The sequence below is a fragment of the Bombus fervidus genome, chromosome 12 (assembly GCF_041682495.2).
Source record: "Bombus fervidus isolate BK054 chromosome 12, iyBomFerv1, whole genome shotgun sequence".
Taxonomy (NCBI): Eukaryota; Metazoa; Arthropoda; class Insecta; order Hymenoptera; family Apidae; genus Bombus; species Bombus fervidus.
This window is the reverse complement of record NC_091528.1, coordinates 6,927,679-6,949,940: the sequence shown is the minus strand read 5'-3', so window position 1 is coordinate 6,949,940 and position 22,262 is coordinate 6,927,679. Positions and strand designations below refer to the sequence as shown.

At 37.2% G+C, this 22,262-nt stretch overlaps 1 protein-coding gene and 2 long non-coding RNA genes across 7 annotated transcripts in view; 1 reads left to right on the top strand and 2 right to left on the bottom strand.

Moving 5' to 3' along the window:
• Positions 1-1,265: 1,265 nt before the first annotated feature.
• LOC139993270 (uncharacterized) lies at positions 1,266-2,270 on the bottom strand. Its single transcript, XR_011801345.1, has 3 exons — positions 1,767-2,270; positions 1,564-1,632; positions 1,266-1,299 (listed from the first exon to the last, which is right to left on the bottom strand). It is a non-coding gene; the product is annotated as an uncharacterized lncRNA (long non-coding RNA).
• Positions 2,271-7,370: 5,100 nt separating this feature from the next.
• Positions 7,371-11,870, bottom strand: LOC139993250 (uncharacterized). Of its 4 annotated transcripts, none has more exons than XR_011801338.1 (5): positions 11,499-11,870; positions 11,254-11,384; positions 10,131-10,259; positions 9,709-10,030; positions 7,371-9,145 (listed from the first exon to the last, which is right to left on the bottom strand). It is a non-coding gene; the product is annotated as an uncharacterized lncRNA (long non-coding RNA). The 4 variants fall into 4 exon arrangements; XR_011801340.1 differs by having other exon boundaries at positions 10,135-10,259; XR_011801341.1 differs by having other exon boundaries at positions 10,148-10,259; positions 11,499-11,869.
• Positions 11,871-11,925: 55 nt separating this feature from the next.
• The window catches only part of LOC139993227 (uncharacterized), a 37,099-nt gene continuing 26,762 nt past the window's right edge, over positions 11,926-22,262 (top strand). The window contains exons 1-3 of one of the 2 annotated variants that reach the window (XM_072014747.1): positions 11,926-12,970; positions 13,646-13,876; positions 19,388-19,501. In XM_072014747.1, coding sequence (XP_071870848.1) covers positions 12,715-12,970; positions 13,646-13,876; positions 19,388-19,501 — 601 coding nt within the window. In that variant the 5' untranslated portion in view covers positions 11,926-12,714. The remainder of the gene's footprint in view (positions 12,971-13,645; positions 13,877-19,387; positions 19,502-22,262) is intronic. The other variant, XM_072014748.1, reaches the window with a different exon arrangement.

The window sequence follows — 22,262 nt, the reverse complement described above, 5'->3', positions numbered from 1 at the left end:
TTGATGAACAATTAAACTACAATGAAGGAAATTAATAAATAATACAGATATTTATTAAATATAAATGAAAATTCAAAGCAAGTAATATTTATATCAATGAATAACAATGGACTCTTCTAGATGAACTCTATTATTCAAAATATCCTCAGGCGATATCTTTATCAAAACACATCTTTGAAAACACAAAGAAACGTTCGAAACTTGTTTTGATTCTGATATCAGCCTGCCGCGAAGTGTTTTCTTGCACGTGAAATTTGATAACACCCGTCATAACGGACAGTCAAAGTTATACTTTAACATATACTTTCGTATTTCATATTCCGAATTTTACTGAAATTATACTGTGTATACCCAAATAATAAAACTGCTTCGTACCATCGTAAAGTAAAAGATTAAAATAAATATCATTTATAGCCTTTATCAGCATTATAATAACTTTAATCATAATTTAATTTCCATATTAACGAAGTCTGAGGGTATCAGACTTCTTCACTACAAAATACTTTAATTTTATAAATAATTATAATGAATATATTGTGAAATTTTCAATCATATGCATATCTCATAACATAACATATTATTATATTATTATCAACATTATATTACTTATACAAAATACTTTATATTACAGTATGTAAATATCATACTGATATTATGTATATATTATGTATATTATCATCAACATTTAAAAACACGGTGTGCAAGAAAACCTATCCTGAACTAATAAATAAAATACAGACAAAAAATGTTACTACTCACGGGTATAAATACCCGCGGTCACTATGCTCGTCAAAAATTCTACGTATACAACCGATCACCCGTGTCGATTCGGACCTTTCATCCTTCGACATGATTGAATGACCGGAGGAACACAAATACATGCGACTCACGATTAGATGTGAAGAATATTGTCTTCGATGTTGTTCTGATCCAAGGAAGTTCGTCATCAAGCCATCATCAAATTGGAACCGTCGAATTCAATGGAAGAAAACTGTAACAAAGCATAGAATATTTTAATTTACTTGTAATGACGGTGTTAATTACTTTATAAGTTTGAAATGATAAAAGACTAATTTCTACTAAATAAACATTTTTTCTAATAATATTCAATTTAGGAATGAAAAATTTACAAGTTGTCAAATTTTCAATTAAATTTTATTCTTTAATTAATAATAATTATGAAATATAAGAAATCGACTTAAATAAAATACAAAATAGATAGTTACTTACATTTTTTGGCTTTTGAAACACTACGAGGAATGTTCCAGGGAACAGGAAAAATGGGAAGAAGTGGCATACCTTTAACAAGATATGAATTATTATAATTTATTTTGAGAAATACAGCGATGGTTGATCAAAAAATTTAACATAATAAAATATGAAACTCTATGAAGACTTAACTTTAATAGTAAAAGAAATTGAAATTCTAATAAACTATAATTAGAATAAAAATTAAAATACTAATATAAAAACTTAAAAGCAGATTTTAGTTTTTAATTAATAATAATTACAGCGAAATACAAGGAATAAAATTAATAAAATACAATGTGCAAAGATTCTTACATGTATAAATTTAAAATACCGCTACATCCTTCCCAAAGAAGAGGAAAAAAGATGGAAGTTATGAAAAACCTGTAACAAAACATGTTAAATATTATAAGTTGTTCTTGAAAACGTACATGTGATTTTTATTGCATATTTCAATAGCAAAATTTTAAGATTTTAGTTCGATAAATAAATTACAATGCAGTGTGCGAAAAACTTACATTCTTGAGCTCCAGGAAAGGCTTTATCCTCTTGCGAGACCTGCGACTCTACTACCGAAAACGAATGTATAACAAAGAAAAAAGAATAATAGACTATTGACGCGTATGTTTAAGTCAAATGACAATCGACGAACACACTGACTCTAATTTCGCGTCTGATTATTATAATTAAATTTAATGAAAGTTGTTATGCTCTAAGTCAATATTAAATGTGATTTAACGCAACAAGCACTGATTCTACCAACCGCATTGCGCGCGGTCACAAAAATATTCTGAAAGAAAAACTTTATAAGAGGTAGGGGATAGGGAAAAGAAAATTTTTTCTTTTTTCTGTCGAGTGTTTGTTTACGAAAATACTGCTTGTCTAGAACTACAAATTAATTATTATTTATTTACAATAGGTAGAATCATATATCATATCAAGAGAACGAAAATATACATAGAAATATCATACCAAGAATACGAAAGAAAATATATCGTTAGCTTATTTACAATATTTTTCAAAGCATTATTGTCAAATATGTATATATATGTCAATATTTCATAATACGATTAATTTGTAAAAATTACCCGCCAAATTGAATGTTCGCCATTACAGCTTCAAATACTTTATGCATTACGTGACTTCCTTCTAATGTAACATGGCGTACTTTTTCTAACCGTTAAACAAAGCTGCGCAATACGAAAAAAACGCGATGCGCAGAACCTATTCAAACTTGTCTGTGATAGCGTACTTTCTCGAACGTAATAGAAGTTATTGAAAATGACGAAATTAATAGTCAATATTATATTACAGACAACTTTCGAATAATGAAACAAAATGAAAAAGTTATTTGAATTTTTTACTCAAATGAAACAGAATCGAGAAAATCTATGTCAAATTTATGTTAAATAATCTATTCAATTTCTTCGGAAACATAATTTGATATATTCGAAAGAAAAAAGTAATTTCGTTAATCTTTCATTTTTCATCTTGGTATTCTTAATAAACCGTAAATTTAGAATTTGTTATATTAGATATTAATTAAGTTAATATCACAAAATATTTATAATAAATGGAGTTCATTGCATAGTGAATAAATATTATCAATTACCTAACTAATAAAAGAAAACAAACATATAAATACGTTTGCCTTCCTTAAAATAAATGAAATATTACCTCATTTCGGCGAAAAGTTCTCGAAAAAATCTCTCTAATACTTTCAAGCTTCCCTCGGAATCAAATAATTGCAATCTGCGCAAAAAAAGAACAAAATATTAATACAAATATATAAAAAGAGCAAATTATTTGAAAATGAAACAATTATCAAAGTCAAATTGTCTTTCGAAGACTCATTAGACGAGCTACCGGCAAATGGGGCAACCAAAAAAACGACAAAAAAGAAGATAATTAAATAACAGATTATAATGAAGTATTAAAGAAAAACGTACAATTAAGTGAAAATAACGATAGCGTGAATTTGAAGGTAAAGAAATATCTATAAAAGTACCAAAGATATTTGTCGCGAAGTGATATGAATAAATGTACGTCTAATCTCTCTGATTATCCATGTTTAACTGACTCCCGAACCGCGATTTATCCCGCGAATTTCGGCTGGCAAAGAGTGGGGGAGGGGGGTCGCTAGTTAGATGCGTATGCACGAATAGGATTCGTCAAATTCCTGAAAGATCTATGCTCAAGGATATGTTTTCAGCAATAAACATATTATGTCTCAAAAAAAAAAAAAAAAAAAGGAAATAACATGTTAGATTGAACACTGAGATGCACGTAGAAACTGATTAGTAGATAGAAAGCTGAAGAAAAATAATTTTTAATTCAAAATAAAATAATATCTGGGCCGAAGGAATTGTGATTAACTTATATCTCGCACATACATATGTATACAGAAGAACTATATATTCAGATTTATTATTCTTTTATTTATATGTCATTCGTATGACAATTTTCATCAATTATATGTATGTTAATTATACTTGCTGTAATTATTCATAATTGTTTGACTCTACTCCCAGTTCCTTCCAATTTCCAATGACAGCGCGTAAGATGATGTAACTTCATATTTTAGTTCGTACAGCTGCCACTAGGGCTATGTTGATGTAGGACCGTATCATATTCTAACAGTACCTGGATCCTATTTTATTTTCGTGTATTTCGATATCCATTTATAAAGAAATAATATGACACATCACTAAATTGCGTTAACATATCGTTGCTTTACTTCTAGTGGTTTTACTAATTTTGATAGTTGGATTAAATATAATACCTAACCTCACTGTTCCATTGTGGAGGGCATAGCGAAGCTGATTTCTTACGAAATTTGATATTCGACAACATGAAACACGAAATTCTATAAGGTAACAGATCTATTCTGCACAGCATTTGTGCTATTGGCATTCTTTGATGTGATTTGTATCACTGGAATTTTACATTAAATCGGTAACGTTGTAAATGATATAAAAATATTAAGAAACTAACAGTTAGAGTTCTTGAATCATATATATGTATATATCACAAAACTACACTGGGTGTGAAATTTATTTGAAAGGCCTATTAACCATTATTAATAAGAATTTTCTAAATTTCGGACAATTTATATGTACAATTTACTCACAAAGCTGCGCTTCTTATTATCGACATAATTGATAAAAAAACGAACCATCTATACCATCCGACACTATCATTGATCTCAACATGTCGATAAGCAATGAATAAATCTTCAACAAAATATCAAGTCTAGATTAAATTTCAACCCTAATTTAATCAGTCTACATTAACAAATAATTATAATTCTTATTTTAAACAGTATTAAAATACTACAAATATACGTAATCGTTTTAGAAAATATCAAAGAATATTCCAAATCGTTAATTCCTTGCTCATACCAAACAAAAACTGTTTATGAACTCGGAATCTAGTTAATACATACTGATTGTACTTAATACGCATATGATTCAGTTCCAAGTCAAGCCAAATTCGTTTAATGCACTGTCCGATGTTCTTAATTTACGCTTTCCAATCCCTTCGTCGAAACGAGTGGTAAAGCTCATGCTTTAAAGCTCGTTTCCCCAAACAGGATGAAGCACAGGGTATGTCTCACATCTGTATTGTTATCCTTTTGATGTCCTCCTCAAAGCTGGACCGCACCAGGCTTACACTGCCGTTCTGGTAAGCGCAGGGAGGCACAAACGATTTTCTACGGTCTACTTCCATCATGTAGTGTCTTCTACGATTAAATTATTTATTTATTATATATTTATATATTATATTTATTATATTATAACTATACTTCAGTCTAACATATTTGCATCTTCATTCATCAGCTATATTTCACTTTAGGAAGTTCATAGAAAAATTTTAACGTTTTTTAAATTCTACTTGTTTCCACATCGTGAAGTTTAGAATGAGAATATCCAAATGGAAGAATAATAGTAGCATCCTATTTTCTAGCACATATACCCCAAGTTTTAATTTAAACCTCATAAGTTTCTTATGGAGGTCTGAACAAATCTTAGATCCAGATCTTGATCTTATTATCTTAGAATCTTAGATCTAGATAATAGAAAATTAGTATTTTAAAGGTTTAGGGGGAATTTTTAACACTTCTTTGAATTCAATTCTTTTCCAGTTCCGAAATTTGAGATGAAGATTTTTAAATTGAAAAATAATAGTAGTTTCTATTTTCTAGATAAGAGAAAAGTTAAAAAAACATTCATATATGAGGAATTCAACAAAAAACTCTTGCAAGTTCGCTTTTCCAAAAACAGAATGACCATAAGAAGAAATACATAAGATTCCTATTCAAATAAAGAATCTTTCGATACACTTTTTAAATCTTTATCAATACATGTATAATAATGTCTTGTAACGTTTGAAAGCGTATGCAATTTTCTATTAAAGTTTAACTTTATCTATAATTCTCTCAAATTCAAGATTTTGTCACTAGTATCACCTTTTTCTCGCATAAAACAAATTAAAAATTTTTATATATAATAAACTCAAAGAATATAGATTCCATTTTCTAACAAGATGAGATATAACAGTCGATGAAAATATTTTTATATATTACAAAAAGTGTTCATAAGATAGATTCTACTTTTTAACAAGATAAAGTAAAATTGTTGATGAAAATTCGGCTCGAAGGTACTTTCTGTAAGGCCGTTGTATAGGATGGATGGTCAGAATACCAAACACAATTTATCGAAGACCGAGAATCAAGAGCCATCCCTGTATCCTCGGAATCTAGAATACAGTGGACACTAGAGAGAGGTAGTCGCACAGGGGGTTTATTAAGCTTATTAACGGACTATACAAGGGTGGATGTACATATCTACGTCGGTGGTCGTGGAAAGTATGGCTAGCCAGAAGGGGTGCAAGGGTGGGAGATAATAGTACCTATGTGTGTGTGCCCTATCCTCTCATTCGTTTCATACGGCAGAAGTCGAGATTTCAGCTTGTCATACCTATAATTATCATTCCCCTTTGCGTTATTTCCTCTTCGTCTATTTAATTTCCACCTTCTCACTACCTTCCTCCAAATATCAAATTTAGTTCAATTTACGTTTAAATCGACTCACGAATTTGGACTAATTATACTGCAAAAGAGAATGTATGCCAGAAGAGTAACGATATTTAAAGCGGAAAATTCGAAAATTGACTGCTTAAATTTTCCATCGTAGGTATAATACATATATTCATTATTATTAGGATACAGATATCCTTATTTTACACGCTTCATATTCTTCTTAGAATTTTATGTGAAGTAATATGCAAGAGAATCACGAACACGATAACTATGAAAAAGAACAGCTGTCGGTGGAATTAAAAATATTACGATAATGATAATCATGCAGTCATTTGCCTTCTAAATCGACCACCCTCTTTCATAGGCCTGTTATATTCTTTGACTGCATCCCCTTCCTATAATCGCGTGGCCACCCTAGCGAGTATTATTAGCTGCACGCTTTGCAATTGGATTAACGGAAGCGGAATTGCATCGACGGAAACGGAAACGGCATGAATTGTTCCACATAGTCACGAAGGCCTACCACTTTTGCTTGTTTCATCTAATCGAAATACTTGCCAGTACCATGAGACAATTATCGTCGGATCACGATAATATTAAACTTTATTAAATGCAACATTAATAGTATCTTCCTCCTCTTCATAAAGTTTGAACTTTTTCACAAAGTTCTATCTGTTATTAGGTTTCTGTTCTTTGAAAAGAATGAAATCAATGGTTTTTATTGAAATTTCTGTTGCCCAGTTTACAATATAATATCAAATATAATATTCATTGTTGTAAATTGTTACTAGAATATTCTTTCACTATTTCTACAATCTAATTCAAAGTATTGGACATTTCTCTTGCGAAAAGGTTTTACAGAGATATAAACAAACTACTAACTTACTTAAGCGAAGCTGCGAAAGCTAACTCTATTAATTTTGTTATCTGTAACTCAAACAATCTAGAGCATCTAAGATATACTTTATGATGAAACAGTTTATTCATAAAATTTCCAACGGCTGATAGTTTTTCAAGCAATGTTAATCGATTTTTTGTGGACTTTATGTTTTAAATACACAAGTAAAATCAACCAATCTAGTAGAATTAAAGCTGAATTTATTAGATTCTCCAAATGAAAGATGTATTGAATAAAATATACCTACATGCCTAACACCTAGGAATAAAACAAACGATGGTACCTATTCAGACGATCCGAGAGTGCGTGAACGTAAGAACGAAGGGAGAACGGGTCGAAGGAGCTAAGGGTCGCAGATTTGGGTTTTACAGAAGAGAGGAAGAGAGGTCGTCTAATCGCGTCCCTAGTCCTGATTTAGGGCGGGATTTTAATTACGAAGGGTCAGTAAGTGCGGCTGTCCACTTGCCGTAAGTATTCCTCCCTTATTTATAGTTCATTAGCTCGGCTTTTACGCAAAAGGCAGATTAACTTACGTCCGGTTGTACGATCCCTTTTCTCAGACAAAATTTAACCCCGTAAAAAGATCTTTACACAATATTAATAAAATTCTCTTCACTATCTTTCATAATAAAATTTAAAGTTTCTTATCTAGTTAACAAGATTCTGTTGAATTTAGGAAACCTCTACTTTAAATTGAGACAAAATTCCATAGTTAAAGGAAGCAGATTTTCGTGGACAAATCTTCGGAAGATTATTTCGACATGTACATGATTAATGAGTTCAAACATATCGCATTAAGAATTCTTCGATTACCAAAGTTATCAGGGGAAAGCCCTATTTTCTGGGAATCGAGTTGTCGATAAGTGTGTCTTACGAAGCCCTTCCGGTGGCGCTGGCCACCGGTATCGTTTCCAAGCGATGTCACCATCCTGATAAAAAGCGTAAAAAATGTTTTTGCTTTCCCTCCGCCCATTAATCTGTTATCTGGCTCACCTCATAACGAACTTTACAATCCGACGTTACTTCGAAAATATCGCACAATTCCTATATTACATTTAAAAAAATCGAATTAATCATTAATTCATAGGATAAGTAACAGTCGCTATCTGTTACATATCTATAACCACACGATTTGTACAATTTTCTGTTAAAAGAAATATACTAACTACAACACAATGCTACCAAAGAGAATTTATTTCAAAAGATCTCATCTTAATTGATCATTAATTCACAAGACAAATAACAATCTCTAACTATTCTATCTATTAAGCATTCCTAACCACAAATTGAATTACCACGTTATTTATACATTTTCTTATTAAAAGAAGCAAAGTATCCAATTAAAAGAAAAAGTCTCAATTTACAGATTAGAAAAATCAAGTAAAAAACAATGGGATTACATCATGGCCGAACAACCATAAACACACGTGACAACTGTGATAGATCTGGCCGGCGTCTTTCGCGTAAGTAATTGCGGTTTCACGACACGCAGACCCGATTTTTGCGGTAGATCGGTGTGAACCGACAAAACCGATCGGCGAGGTGTCCCTCGTCCGCGCTTCTCACTTTTAAAGACAGAGAGATAAGAAAACGCAGGTAAAATCGGCCACGGGTCGAAGCACCGTGCCACTTCCGAGGGGTTAATTACATTCTTGCGAGCCCCGCACGAACGAGTGAAACCGCATTTTGCTTCCTCGATTGCACTTTAGCAGACCACAGTGCAATAAACGGTAGCGTTGCGGGAACACGCCGACCGGAGACCTTTAAAGCGCCTTACACCATCTTTTCGCGTATGTATTCCGGGAAAATTCTTTCCGACTCCAACGAAGTTACGTATCAAGTAATATCGGTGCGTCGTCGGGCTGGATCGTTTGACTTCACCGGTTAACTTCAAAGGGTCAACGGTTATTTGATTACAGCTTACTCGAGTATTTTGTGGCAGTTCGGTGTTCTTGCAACTGGAAATTGAAAAGGATTGGTCAGATTATAGGATGTTGAAACGACATGGGTGAAATTTAAGTACTTCATTGAACTGTAAAAGCTGTATACAAGACACATAGATAGTAATTTGATAGCTGAATTTCTTTAGAAGATGTAATAGTAGAGTTATAAAGAATTTTCAAAATATGTAAAACTTATCAAACTATTACTGTGATCTATTATAATACATTATTCTAGAACTATTATTGCTTTTCAGATTGGAGTACCTACCTACGGATGACGAATCTAAATTTCTAGATAGAAAGAATTTTCAAGATATACAAAGATCATTAAACTATTATCATGATTTTAAACAATTTAGGAGAACAACCAGTGATTTTCAAATTGAAGCAAGGAGGAATATCTGAAGAGAATTCGTTCAAACCTAGACCCTATCAATTATCATTACCAGCCAACTTATATGCCTAGTAATAATGTTTGGCATCTGTGTAGAAGATAGATATCTGATCAAAGATACAATTCTACAAAGATCCTGGTAGATTGAATCTTGCAATGGATATCAGAGGTAACAGCTTCCTACCTTGGTAGAGTAGAGACAGGTGGGGGGTCACCGAACAAAGTTCAAAAGAGAGTAAAAGAGACGACGGGGGAGAAAAGGAGGAGGTTGAAGGTGGCGGTGGTACGAAGGAACAAAATCCCGAGGGTGGGGCAAACGATCCACGATGCGGGAGAGTCCCACCCCCACCTGCTCCCGCGATCACAGGCTCCGCCTCCAGAAAGCCGCGTGACGTCACACAGACACTTGTTACGCCTTGCTGATACACTGGGTTGCCACTTGAATCTTGTAATCTGGAGAAGTCACTCTTTTCAACCCCTATGAGCGACTTTTGTCAAGTTTCAAGCTACAAAAATCAAAATTTTTTATTATTCCGTTCATTTTCGTCACTTGGGGCTTATACAATTCTACGATATATTGAAATAGGTATTAGAGATGCAACTCACTAACTTAGAAAAGTCACCTTTTTCCTATGATTAATTATCATCATTTTTCTTCAATTTATAAACATCAAAATATGTACTGTATTACTTCGTTTACTTTCGCCATTGAGGTTTTATAGGATTCTGTTTAATCTGGAAACATCAGAATAAAGGTTAGGTGGAAAGCCAGCCATGATAAAAAACATTTGAATTTCCCTCGCTTCCCAGAAGATTAAATAACTTTCCTGATAGTGCATGCAGATATTATCCTGTTATATACTAGGAATTATTAGAATCCCCGACTATTCGCCTACCAATTATTTCAGAAAAGGATATGAGCATTTAACGCCATTCAGCAAGATTACGAAATCGCGGGTGCTGAAAGCTTGGCTCGCTTTGAAAAAGAACACGATAACACACGGAGTTTTGATGATACTTCCTCCTTATCGGCGTTACAACTAGCCAAAAGATTATGTAGAGAAGTGACTAATTAGCAAGAATTAGTTCAACCACGTCAAATATCACATCAACGACATCTATGTTTTAAATATATTGATACTACATGATTGGTCGAATCGGGTTTTGATCAGTTGCAAAATCGGGCTCACTAGCATATGCAAATATATTTATAAATGGATACAATTATAGATAGCAACTACGATGACACATGGGATTTTCCGTAAATGTGCTGTAGCCATGAAACAGGTTGGATTTATCTTTCACGATATCGAAATGACCTTCAATGTATCTTTTTCTTCTATAACTGATTAATATATTGTATCTCTGGATTTTTACATTCTGAGGTACCTAAAAGTGAATGGATGGATATTGTTTTCAATTCTTTATGATTCAACTTCACTTCAAACTAACCTCATTACTGCATTGTCAAACTGAATGTGGGTACCGTGGATACTAGTAATGCTTAATATTTTATTATCATACCTAAAAGGTTTATGCGAAAGGTTAAAGAAAACGAATGATCACTTTGTAACGCCACCTTAACGTGCACTTTACGATTCAACTTCATTTCGAACTAACCTAAAGCTCACAGTGATAACATTTACTATGCAATATTCAGCACTCCTTTATATTAAATGATTTCTGTAATTTTTCTCTCAAACCTACAACCATAATTTAGAACACTTACTTGTGCCGACTAAATTGCACCAGCGTCTGCACTGACGCTTTCGAGAATCGCAAACAGTTCCTATCGAACGGCCTATAGATCGAAATCCTATTTCCTTAGTGCGTGGCGCCACTTAACCTAATTTGCACGCCCTTATACAATTTGATTAAATATACAAAATTAAATACACGTACTACGTTCAGCAATTACATTGAATAACTTTATGTGTACATATGTTAAAAAGTGATGGTGTTTTTTAAATTTACCTTGGAATATATTATTATTCATGTCATCTTACAACGAGTGAAAGTAAGTCATTTGTTCCTAGAGAATCGAGCACTAATCGCATACTTCTATAACGAAACTAATTAACAGTTTGAGATATATTAAGATACTGAGTACATTAAAACCATTTGATCAAATGCAATCGATTACTAATTGATATGATCATTTGCCATGACTAACACAATTTCCCAGTAGTCGAACAATGCAACATATTCGCCGGAAGCTGGCGAAAAACTCTTTGCGTGAGAGAATAGACTGCGTATAAATAAGCCGAGAAATATGAAAACGCGAACACTGGTCAGAAAACGAGTGCACTCGATCAGAGGGCGGGCGATCTAACAGTGGGGATATGGAAGAGAGGAAGCGCGGCGGGAGGACGATGTCGACGGTGGGGAGCTTTGGAATTGCAAGGCTTAGGCCGTCCCGGGCCGCTTACGCGGAACACGCGGCTGAAGCCGCGCCGCCGGCATTACGTCGCGCACCGTCGACCGCGACTGACGTTCCTGTAATTGTGTTTCATTTCCAACCTCTATTTCGATGTACTGTGTTTTCTCGAATCTACAAACGAGCCTCGTCTACAATCGTGTCTGCGCACAATATCGAATCTTTCTCGCGAAACAAAAGTGAAAGCTTCTCATTTAAGCTGTCATTAGACCAACTGGTGTCAAAGGTTCAGAAACCTCGGCGTACCTCGCATCCAGCAACCTGTAGGAGCCTCCAATCCGGGTAAAAACGTGTTACGTCATCAATAAGTGATCGTATAGTTTAATAATAAATCCTTGATAGATCGTGCATCGATCTCTGTAGTGACACCTCGCGGACCAAAAGTGCAATAGAGGGGAGAAACAGTTTCTGATTGGAGGTGTTACGTTGTTATTCGATAAATATTGTCATGGCGTTGGCGGGAAACGAGTAAGTTTAAGAGCTGTCGTTATGGAACTCGGAGAAATTTCGAGAACGCCGACGATACTTCGTACGTGTTATAAGATACGATGAATGTGTCGGTAAGTATCCTGGATATCCATCGTGTGGACCAGAAGCGGAGAAGCAGCTGCTGGAGGAGGAGTTACTGGTAGCAGCCAGGAAGTAGATAGCAGGCTCCGGTGGAGTGTATAGATCGAGGAGGCAAGTGAAGTCACGACGTCTTGCCCGGAGGGTGCGTGCTTGGGCGACGAGGGGCGGCTACTGGCCGATGGGATGCATCTACCGGTGGGTTCCGTGGGCTGCGGGGAGAATTACGCCACCGTTGGATCCCACGAAGGCGCCGGCCCGTGCGGCCCCTCACTGGCGCCTCTCCAGGGGGTAAACACCAGGTACCAGCAGGCCGACGACGCCGACGCCGGGGGAGGAGGTGGCGAGATGAGCGAGGGTGCCGCCGTCGGCGAGCTGTGGTGGACCGAGAGACTCGTCGGCGAGGCACAGGCTGAACACCCTGGCGAATTAGTTCGAACAGGTTCGTAATATTTCTAACATTGAAATTAATCTGTCTTTGTTTGTGTTTTTGAAGATTTAAATGATTTCTTTGTAAAGTATATGGATAAAGGTTACTGTTGTTCCTTTTTTTTTGCACTTTTGAGTCCTTTGCGGTACAAGTTTTATAGTTTACTCGGTGAAAGTTCTAATCTTAATATGGCTTCCAAGAAACGATCATTGATTGGTCAAAATGTTTGACGTTGTCTTCTATTCGAAGGAGCGGGAAAACAGTACGCGTAACGGAAATTTTATTGCGAAACTGTTCGTTGAATATTCGGGCAGGGATAGTTCTATTACAAAATTTTTTATATGCAGCTGTTGAAATATCAGGTTAATAAGAAATTATAATGTTTCTATGTAGATTCTTAGTCATATTAATTATATTTTAGAAGAAGACAAGAATAATGTTTGTACAAGTATACAGTTAAATATGGCGACCGAGAATAGAGTTAGATGAATTAAATTTAAGAATGTAAAAATCTTTATATAATTGTAAAATATCATTTTTCCCAAATATTAATTTAGAATATTCATTAAAAAAGTACGTAAAGTAATACTTGTTACAAAAATTTAATTGCATCTGAAGGAACAAAACCAATTCTATTCCGTCTGTCTCTTCAGCAGAGACACTAATTGCTTTTATAATTTTTTGTAGGATCACCGTATTTTCTATGCAGTCAATTGCCAACTCACTGGCGGTCCAACAAGACGCTTCCGGTGGCGTTCAAAGTTGTCGCCCTGGGCGAAGTCGTCGATGGAACTCTAGTGACAGTGCGAGCGGGTAACGATGAGAACTGTTGCGCCGAACTAAGGAATTCCACTACTTTGATGAAGAACCAAGTCGCCAAGTTCAATGACTTGAGGTTCGTTGGGAGAAGCGGCAGGGGTGAGTCTCTTAAACAGTTTTCTTGGTTCTCATCCTTTTTTTCAAATACATACATGAGATATAACCTAACCTTTATTACGCCATTAGATTTCATAGTGATATAAAAATGAAATTAATATCTCGTATCTCTAAATGTAAATTGCTGACATTATAATGTTATACCTGAAATATCTATATCTTATATGTCTAAATGTAAACTTTTTTTAAGATTCCACGTTAGAAAACACAACGGTTAGATTTGAAGATATAGATCAATGATTAAAGATAAATGATCAAAGCTCGAAGCAACTGATTAAACGAACCAATAGAGAGAGTTAGTTTTGAGGTTTCGAGTGTCATCGTCAGTGGCAGTTTGCTTTGTAAGTCGTTGAAAAAGCAGCCAGTAAATTATCTGCACGAGAGAGGCATGTACCGTGATTTCGAACCCCCTAAAAGCACGGTTATTGTAATCATCATCGTCATCAACTGGCCTCAACCCCGCTTGACTCGTCTCTCGCTTTTAAACCCTCCGCATCCGCGAGTTCCCTCGCATCCCGCTGCCCCCAGAGTCATTACTCGATGTCCGCCGGTAGCCCCGACCTAGCATCCGAAACAACTGGCCGTTAATCAGAAATCATCGTCCGTCGGCCAGAGAGAAAGAGGCTAAGTCTCGAAAATCAAGCAAATCCGATCAATGTTCCTACCTTGTTTCTGTAAAACACAAATATCAATTTCTTTATTTTTTAGTTTTAAATTTATTTATATTACTAATTTACTTTACACTTATTTTCTTTAGTTAATATGCCTCAAAAGTTAATTGTGAAGCTTTCTGGAACGGATGGATGGGTTTATGATGCAAAAGTTTCTATTTCAAAAGCAATATTAAGAAAGATCGTAATTAATATTATATAGTTATATGACAATGTTTATTTACCATACTGTTTTCTTCTACTTGTCAGATCTTTACACCTAACATTACTTCAGATTCCTTTAAATATCGTTTTTGTACAAAGTGAAAAATCTATCCGGAAACTTTTGCACATAATTTTAGATGCCTAATGTATTTTCTAATCATATAGTAGATTTATTATAAAATTTTTGTATACATATTTCGTAAGCATAAAAGGAATTCCTTAAGAAGCGTTACAGTATCAATGGAAGCATAGTTAATATTAAAAAAGTAAAACTAAAGCTCTCGACGCAATCTACTCAGTTAATAATTTTATCTTCGGATCCCTTTTTTGAAAAGCGCCTCGATTAAAGCAGGCAGAAACGAATAGTCTGAGAGTTAATTAGAAATGTTAAATATCTTCTTTACCGTTTGCACTTTACGTTAGTTAATTCGCTGTTCGGAAAACCGCAGTTGTTAAACTGCTTTAAAAGGTATAGATTAAGCTTCAATGCGGAAATTAAATCGTGTCAGCCGCGAACAAAGTTACACGTATCACGGGAACCGAGCTTTTAATAAATGATTGTCGAATGAATTGATCGTCCGGTAGCTTTTTAAATAATCCGTTTTTACGCCGATTAAGTCGCAGATTTCAGGGACGCGCGTTTACGTAGATCGGGCGACGATTATCTACGGGCCAGCAGGTAAACTCATCGGGTTCTACAAATGCATTTTGCACCCCACGCACCGTACGATGCATTTATGAATTAACGAGCCGGACTGCTCGCGCTCGAGCTGTACGCCCGTCGATAGCATCATTTATGTTTCATTCGATTTCATCATGAAGTGCAGGGTCAGCGAGGTTCCATCCACCTCCTGACACCGGACACGCTATCCCCGAAATCAATTAGCGAAAGGGACACGTCCCTCGCCGGAATCCTTCGATCCCTTTGTCTAGTTTTTGGTATTTTTTTTCACTATCTCTCCTCGATAATCCGTAATACTCAATTTCGACGATTGACCAAACCACCCTCGTACCGGCCGCGACCGGCCAGTCTACCTACCCTCCTATCATCGAGGTTTTGTTTCCGCGACTTATTAATTTGATTGAATCCTACCGCACCGCTCCGATCTCCCCTCTCGATATTGCCGATTCGTCCAAGGAATTCGACAGAAAATTCGGAAGCGTCGAGCTTGAAATTTTCTCGTACATGAATATTAAGAATTCATCAAACCGAACCAAACGTAACCACCTGTCTGGTCAGACTAGATCGAGTAATAATATATTCTAACAACAAAACGAGGTAACTACAACAAATATGTTTTATATCTAAAAGAAACATGAAATATACAAGATTAACGTTGTTGAAAGAGTTAAAGGAAGCAAGAGACTAGTAAGATGTTCGCAATTATCACCTTCCGTGAAGGCACGATATTTCTTCAGCGGAACGTAAACGAAAAGAAAGAGAGGTGGCTGGTAGCGCCGGATCAAAGAGAGGGGCTACAGAGGTTGAAACGGGCGTTCCATCATCGTCGGGACCGAGGCAGCCCCGTGCCTATAATTAGTAATATACCGCAGTCTATATCGACACGGCTGAAATTACCACCGATAGTAATTATTTGACAATTGCAGAGACATCCTGTTGCGAGACTCGGGACCTTCGTCCCCGTTCCACCGAACCCTTCGCTTTTCCATCCCAGCTCCTGGCTCTCCCACTTGGAGAGAGAGTAGCTACCTAGCCCTACGCGAGAGAGACCTCGTCCCTCTGCTCTCCCTTGCCCCTCCCTCCACCTCGGTGCCACGAGTATTAACGGACGGTTTCGAGTGGTTTCGGATGGTTGTGTGGGCGGTTTGGGATGGCGTTCATCTCATCCTCGGCACCGTTGGAAACGCACCGACACATCGAAGCGAGCCGGAGTCGCGCTGGATAACCGGCGATGTGGTGCACGTTATATAGGTGGCACATACGCGTGGCCCGGTTTTGTCTGTCGGTCTGTCCGTCCGTCGTTCGCGAATGCACAGCCTGGGTGTCCTGTCTCTGCAGATGACCGTTCCCATCATCGAGTATTAACCGCAGGTCCGGCCATCGGTGGGGGAAATCGGCCGTGCGGCATTATTAGCCCCAAATGCGATGGACTCGGACGATGGAGGGAAAGGGGCACTCGGGTGTCGTGCGCGGATTCCCTTCCTATCATCGCTTACGATATCGCTTCGGTCAGCTTCCGATACTTTTCACGCTTTTTTTTTCCCCCGCTTTTACATTCAACCCTCTTTTACTTTCTTATAATGGTATCCTTTTGCAACCATCTGGATTCTGTAAATTATACATTGAAATTAAATGGCGTTCTTCGAGCCCAAGGCGTATCCTTGAATACAAAATCGTAGGAACGTCGAAACTTTCTGTAGTGTCCAGCATAACAGCGAGCGCTTTACTGTCTAGACAAAGTTGCTACATTTACAACCGTCGAAAAAATTGTATTTCCTGTCCGATCCATCAACGACGAACGTTGTCATGCAGGCCGCGGTAAGAGCGAAAAGACAGACGTAACGGCGCGCGAATGCGATCGATGCGGCTAATCGATTTTAAAGCGAAAGCCAGAAAGAGGAACCGCGACACGCGCGATTTTTGGTGTTCTGAAACGAGCCACTTTGCGCTGGACCGAAACGATGACGATAACAAGGATGCAATGACGGGCGCGAGAGTGACAGCATCGCGGGCTCAGGGGCTGCAATGGGGGCAAAAGGGGTGGAGGGTGAGCGGCTGCACGCGGGGGAGAGGGCATGCTATAACTAGGATATAACGCCGTGCCTCTCTGCAGTCAGTTGCAGCTCCCGGGGGTGGCGGGGTTGGGGGTGTTTGATGCCGGTTATCATGTTGACAGACACAGCGAGGTGGACCAGGGTGCACCAAGGGGAGACAATTACAAATCGTTGACGTTTACGCCAACACAAACGACTATATGTCCGCGACACGTTAGATATCCTCTCTTTAACGCAAACGAAGGGTCTTCTTCGTATTTTCTCGGGTGTTTGTCGAATTTCATGCCCTAGATCTTCTTCCAGTTCCATTTAAATGTCGATGGTTTGGTAGATCACAGAATTCTTTTCTTGAAACTTTGAATTTCTACGGAAAGAAAACATTGATGTTAAGTCATGTTCTTAATCTTTTTACGCGAGAGTAGCTCTAAATTTCAGGACATTGTATGTCGATTCATCGCATGTCTTAAAAATTATTTCCTTATTTTTTATCAGTATGAAAATATTGAAAGCTGTCAATAGTTACAGGTACCTTTGATCATGACAACCGTGTCTCATTCCAGTATCAATGACACTTCCAAATGTTTTATATAACATACATGATATTACACGTGAACATTGGCTGTATTAATTGTTCAAATACGTTCGCAAGCCACTGTTTATCGTATTAAAATTTATCTTTTTAGTCATAAAAGTGACATTGAAATCGGAAAATCAACCAAAAATAGGCTTTTTCTCTTATCACCTTTATTTTTTATCCCAGACTGAAAGCATTGCAACAAGACGATCAACACCTCCTTCCTATAAAGGCTATCTATTTTTAAGTGGACCGTGCCGACACAAAGTAACTCGAGAAGAACCACGGCTATAATCCAGTTGACTTTAGCGTCCGAAAGAGACAAGGGGTTGTTTCGTTGGAACAGGCAGCGAATTACCAAATGCATATTAGTGTGCGATGGGTCGTTTAAGAAAGTGTAGTCAATCTCCGCGACGGACGTTTATGGAGAGGGAATTAATATACCGGACCTTCAACTTCGAGACCTTCGTCGGTGATATATGCACACCGGTGCTCCACCCCCGGAACGTCCTTTTCTCTCCCGCTTTAGAGTCTGCGCGCTCTAAGAAACTCGCGGTCTCTCGAAACCTAATGGACGTGGATGTAATTGCGGTACGAAATCGTAAAGTATTTAGATCGAGATTCGCTCGTGGCACCACTGACCACAGAATGTAGGTCTGTCGCGAATTTGTTTGCAACTCGATAGGTAATAAATTCCTCTTCTAACTAGAAATGTTATTACTTCTTATTACAGAATGTATATTATACAAAATTTGAATATGAAAAATATTATTCGAACGTTTCAGTAAATTTACATTTCGATCGATAGTAAATTGTTCTTCTAACTAGGCTTTTATAGAATACAAAAAGATTCATTCAATATCTTCTTGTCTATAAGATTTCTTTAACTGTGAAATTCGATTGGTGATAAATTTCTCTTCTAAACAGATATTTTCTTGCTTCTTTTATTTAAAGAATCATTCTCATATTTTCCTCGTTTATTACACTGTCCTCTCCTGTCCTGAGGTTTTATTACTTTCCTTGTGTCATCTTTACTTTCCTCCGTTCAATTTAAAATATTTAGCAACAGCCTGTAAAACATAATTTCACTTAAAAGATAAAAAGGGGAACTTTAAGTATTTCCACATACATCGTTAAGAATCTTGGGACAGTTATTATATTAGTCCTAAACTGGACAGAATCCTAGCTACATATGTAATAACAATATATCTTTACGAAGGAGTAGTACTTGACTTGATACTTTATTTTTAACTAAGAGAGGTACATATACATATCGTTCTTTTGTCATATTCGATTTTTCTGTTTTAGGAAAAAGTTTCAGCATCACAATTACTGTATCAACGACACCACCCCAAGTGGCCACGTATACGAGAGCCATCAAGGTGACCGTCGATGGACCCAGAGAACCGCGCTCCAAAACGAGTGAGTAGATCAAACACTTTCCATTCTCTGGTAGGCCGTGGATCGCGAGATCTATCCGCGGCCACCGGCTGCTACTATCCGTGGATTCCCTGAAAATGTACCGATAATTCAACGAAAGTCCCTATACGCGGTAATGGGAAGTCATTACCGAGCAGATGGTGCGCGATGATGCAGTGGTCGACGTGCGTACCGCGCGTATGCGTGTTTTGGGTTAGCTATTCACCAAGCTGTACTACATAGACAATGCTTTTACCAGCACACTGCCGCGTGAAAAGTAATCCACTTACCGTAATATACTATGAAAACCTCGAAAAATATCCGTTAATTATCGATGCTTGACCATGCTTAATAACGGTGTCGTATGATGCGTATTTGCGATACCGGCTTGATATACAAATAACTGAAACCATCGTTCAATACGCTGTACTCATAGCCTTTTTAGAATTTGGAAAGAAGAAAGGACAGATATCCTTTATGAAACTTGTCTTAATCGAGCGAAGATTAATTCACGAGTTGATGCATTTTTGTTTAGTTTGAGGGAATGCAGGGAACATTGGTACGTTTTAAGAAACACTATGAAATCCTCCAAAGGAAAATCATATGCCTCTTTAAGTTTAAAAAAAGAAGGAAGAAAATTACTGGGAAATCTCTTCGGATATTTTATAGGTATAAAAAATTACGTTAATCGAGCGAACATTAATTAAGAAGTTGCTGATGCGTTTCTCCCACTTTGACATCTGCAGAGCAGAGAAACGTACGTACACATATTGAATATTCGGAAACCACAGAGACAACTAGAAAGGTGAAAAGCAGGAAAACAATGATTATTCCCGCAATTATTTGAAAATAACTTCGTTGATTCTGGAAATATTCAAACTTCAGCAGTTTTTGATTATCCATTACCGGTTTCACATAATGGTTCCACAAAATGTAAATTTATTTCCATAAATATTTTTCGATGATGCTCTCGTCGACGGGCGGAGAGAGAGAGAGAGAGGGAGAGAGAGAGAGAGAGAGAGAGAGAGAAATTCAAAAAATACAGAACGATTGTTCCAGCTTAAGCGAGTGCCACCAATTTCAGGCTTCCATCCATAGAAAAAAATGCCTGTTATTTCGATATCAGATTAATAGCCGCTGCGGAGTCGACCACGAATACGGCAGCTTTTTGCGGACGTTTCGCATTTGTTGTATAAAGTATTGATAGGCGTAGGACGATGCGTGCCCGTCGGTCTCGCAGATTTTTTTTTCACCGCTGTTGTTTTTCGAAATGGTCCAGCGTGATTGATTTTTCTAACGTTTTTATAGCTCGTTCACGTTCTGCCGGTCAATCGATATAACACTAAGCGTCGAAATCTATAATATTCGTTGAATTTCCTGTAGAGGCATAAAATTTTCACAATCGAAGTTATTTAGGATTTGACTTTCATCAGATTCGAAGATAGGATAGAATTTTCAACTATTTATCTGTTAATATATAAAAACTGACAGTTCTCTGTACGCGCTCGACGTGTTTGATCGCATGCATTTCGGTCGGGAAAAGTCAAAACAAGCAAATTGATGTTTTTCTTTTTTTCGTTATTTTAACCAGTAACCTATGGAAATCAACGGAATATCAAAAAATCATTTATGATAACGAAAAACGTAAATTATACGTAGATATTCGAGCTTAATTTCTCAAATAGATTCTATCATAGATACCTTTTTTTCTCTAGTTTTTATAAATCCAAGCTTCTTCAGTTTAAGAAGATAATCGACTTTTATGGCAAACAAACTGCTTCGATATCAGAAATCATTCACCGAAGAGTAAAACAATTGAATACCTGCTTAGAGATCATCGATTTCTGCTGGAGCTTTTAGAGATCCAAGTGGATAATTGGACAAGACAGAAACAATTCGACAATTCTGAGACCATCAATCTCTTCTTTAGTTCTCAGAGATCCAAGCTTCCTCAGCTTAATCGACTGTTTGAATAGCATCATCCAGAGAACAGACAGACGCGCGACGCGTGAAAACTATTCCAGACGGCAATCGCCGGTCGGACTCCGTAGCGGATGAAAGGAATCGGCTTCGAGACAGGACACGCATCACGACATATTGCATACACGAGTTTTGGGCAGCGATGGCGTGGCTCCTCCTGGCCCTGGCACGCACCAGGGACAATCTATGTAACAACCAGCGTACGAGCGCCGTCGGGCAAAACAACCGGCGCTTTCATTGTCCTCGCAACGATGCGAAGCGCGCCGCTCCGCAGACACCTGCCGGCTATCATTATTGCGTGGATAATCGTGAGCTTTTTGTTATCGAAAATCACCACCCCTGCCCGCCCCGTTTTTCGGCTTTGGTCCCTCTTTTTCCCGTCTCGCCTCGACCGGCTGTTTCGCTGGTAATCGTGCAATTTCTGTAATTCGCCGGCCCGTCAGCGCGTGTAAATACTGCAAACGCGGCCACCGTGGCCTGGAACGACACGTAACCGGATTAACGGACTTCCAAGGCTGCGACAGCCTGACCAGAACCGTTTGAACGCGTTAGGAACTTTGAGAAAGGAAGTTGGCAAGAATTTTACCACCGTATTTGCTTAGGAGAAGATTAAAAATTTCCTCTCGTTCTACCTACGCAATTTCTTAATGTATACGTTATTTCCAAAGAAACTACGAACGACGAACTGTGACAGCTTCATTCTAACAGTCGCTCAGTTCTAAGAGTAATAATTCTTGTAAATCTGGAATAAGGAAAGCAAATTAGTTACACAACCTTTGTATCT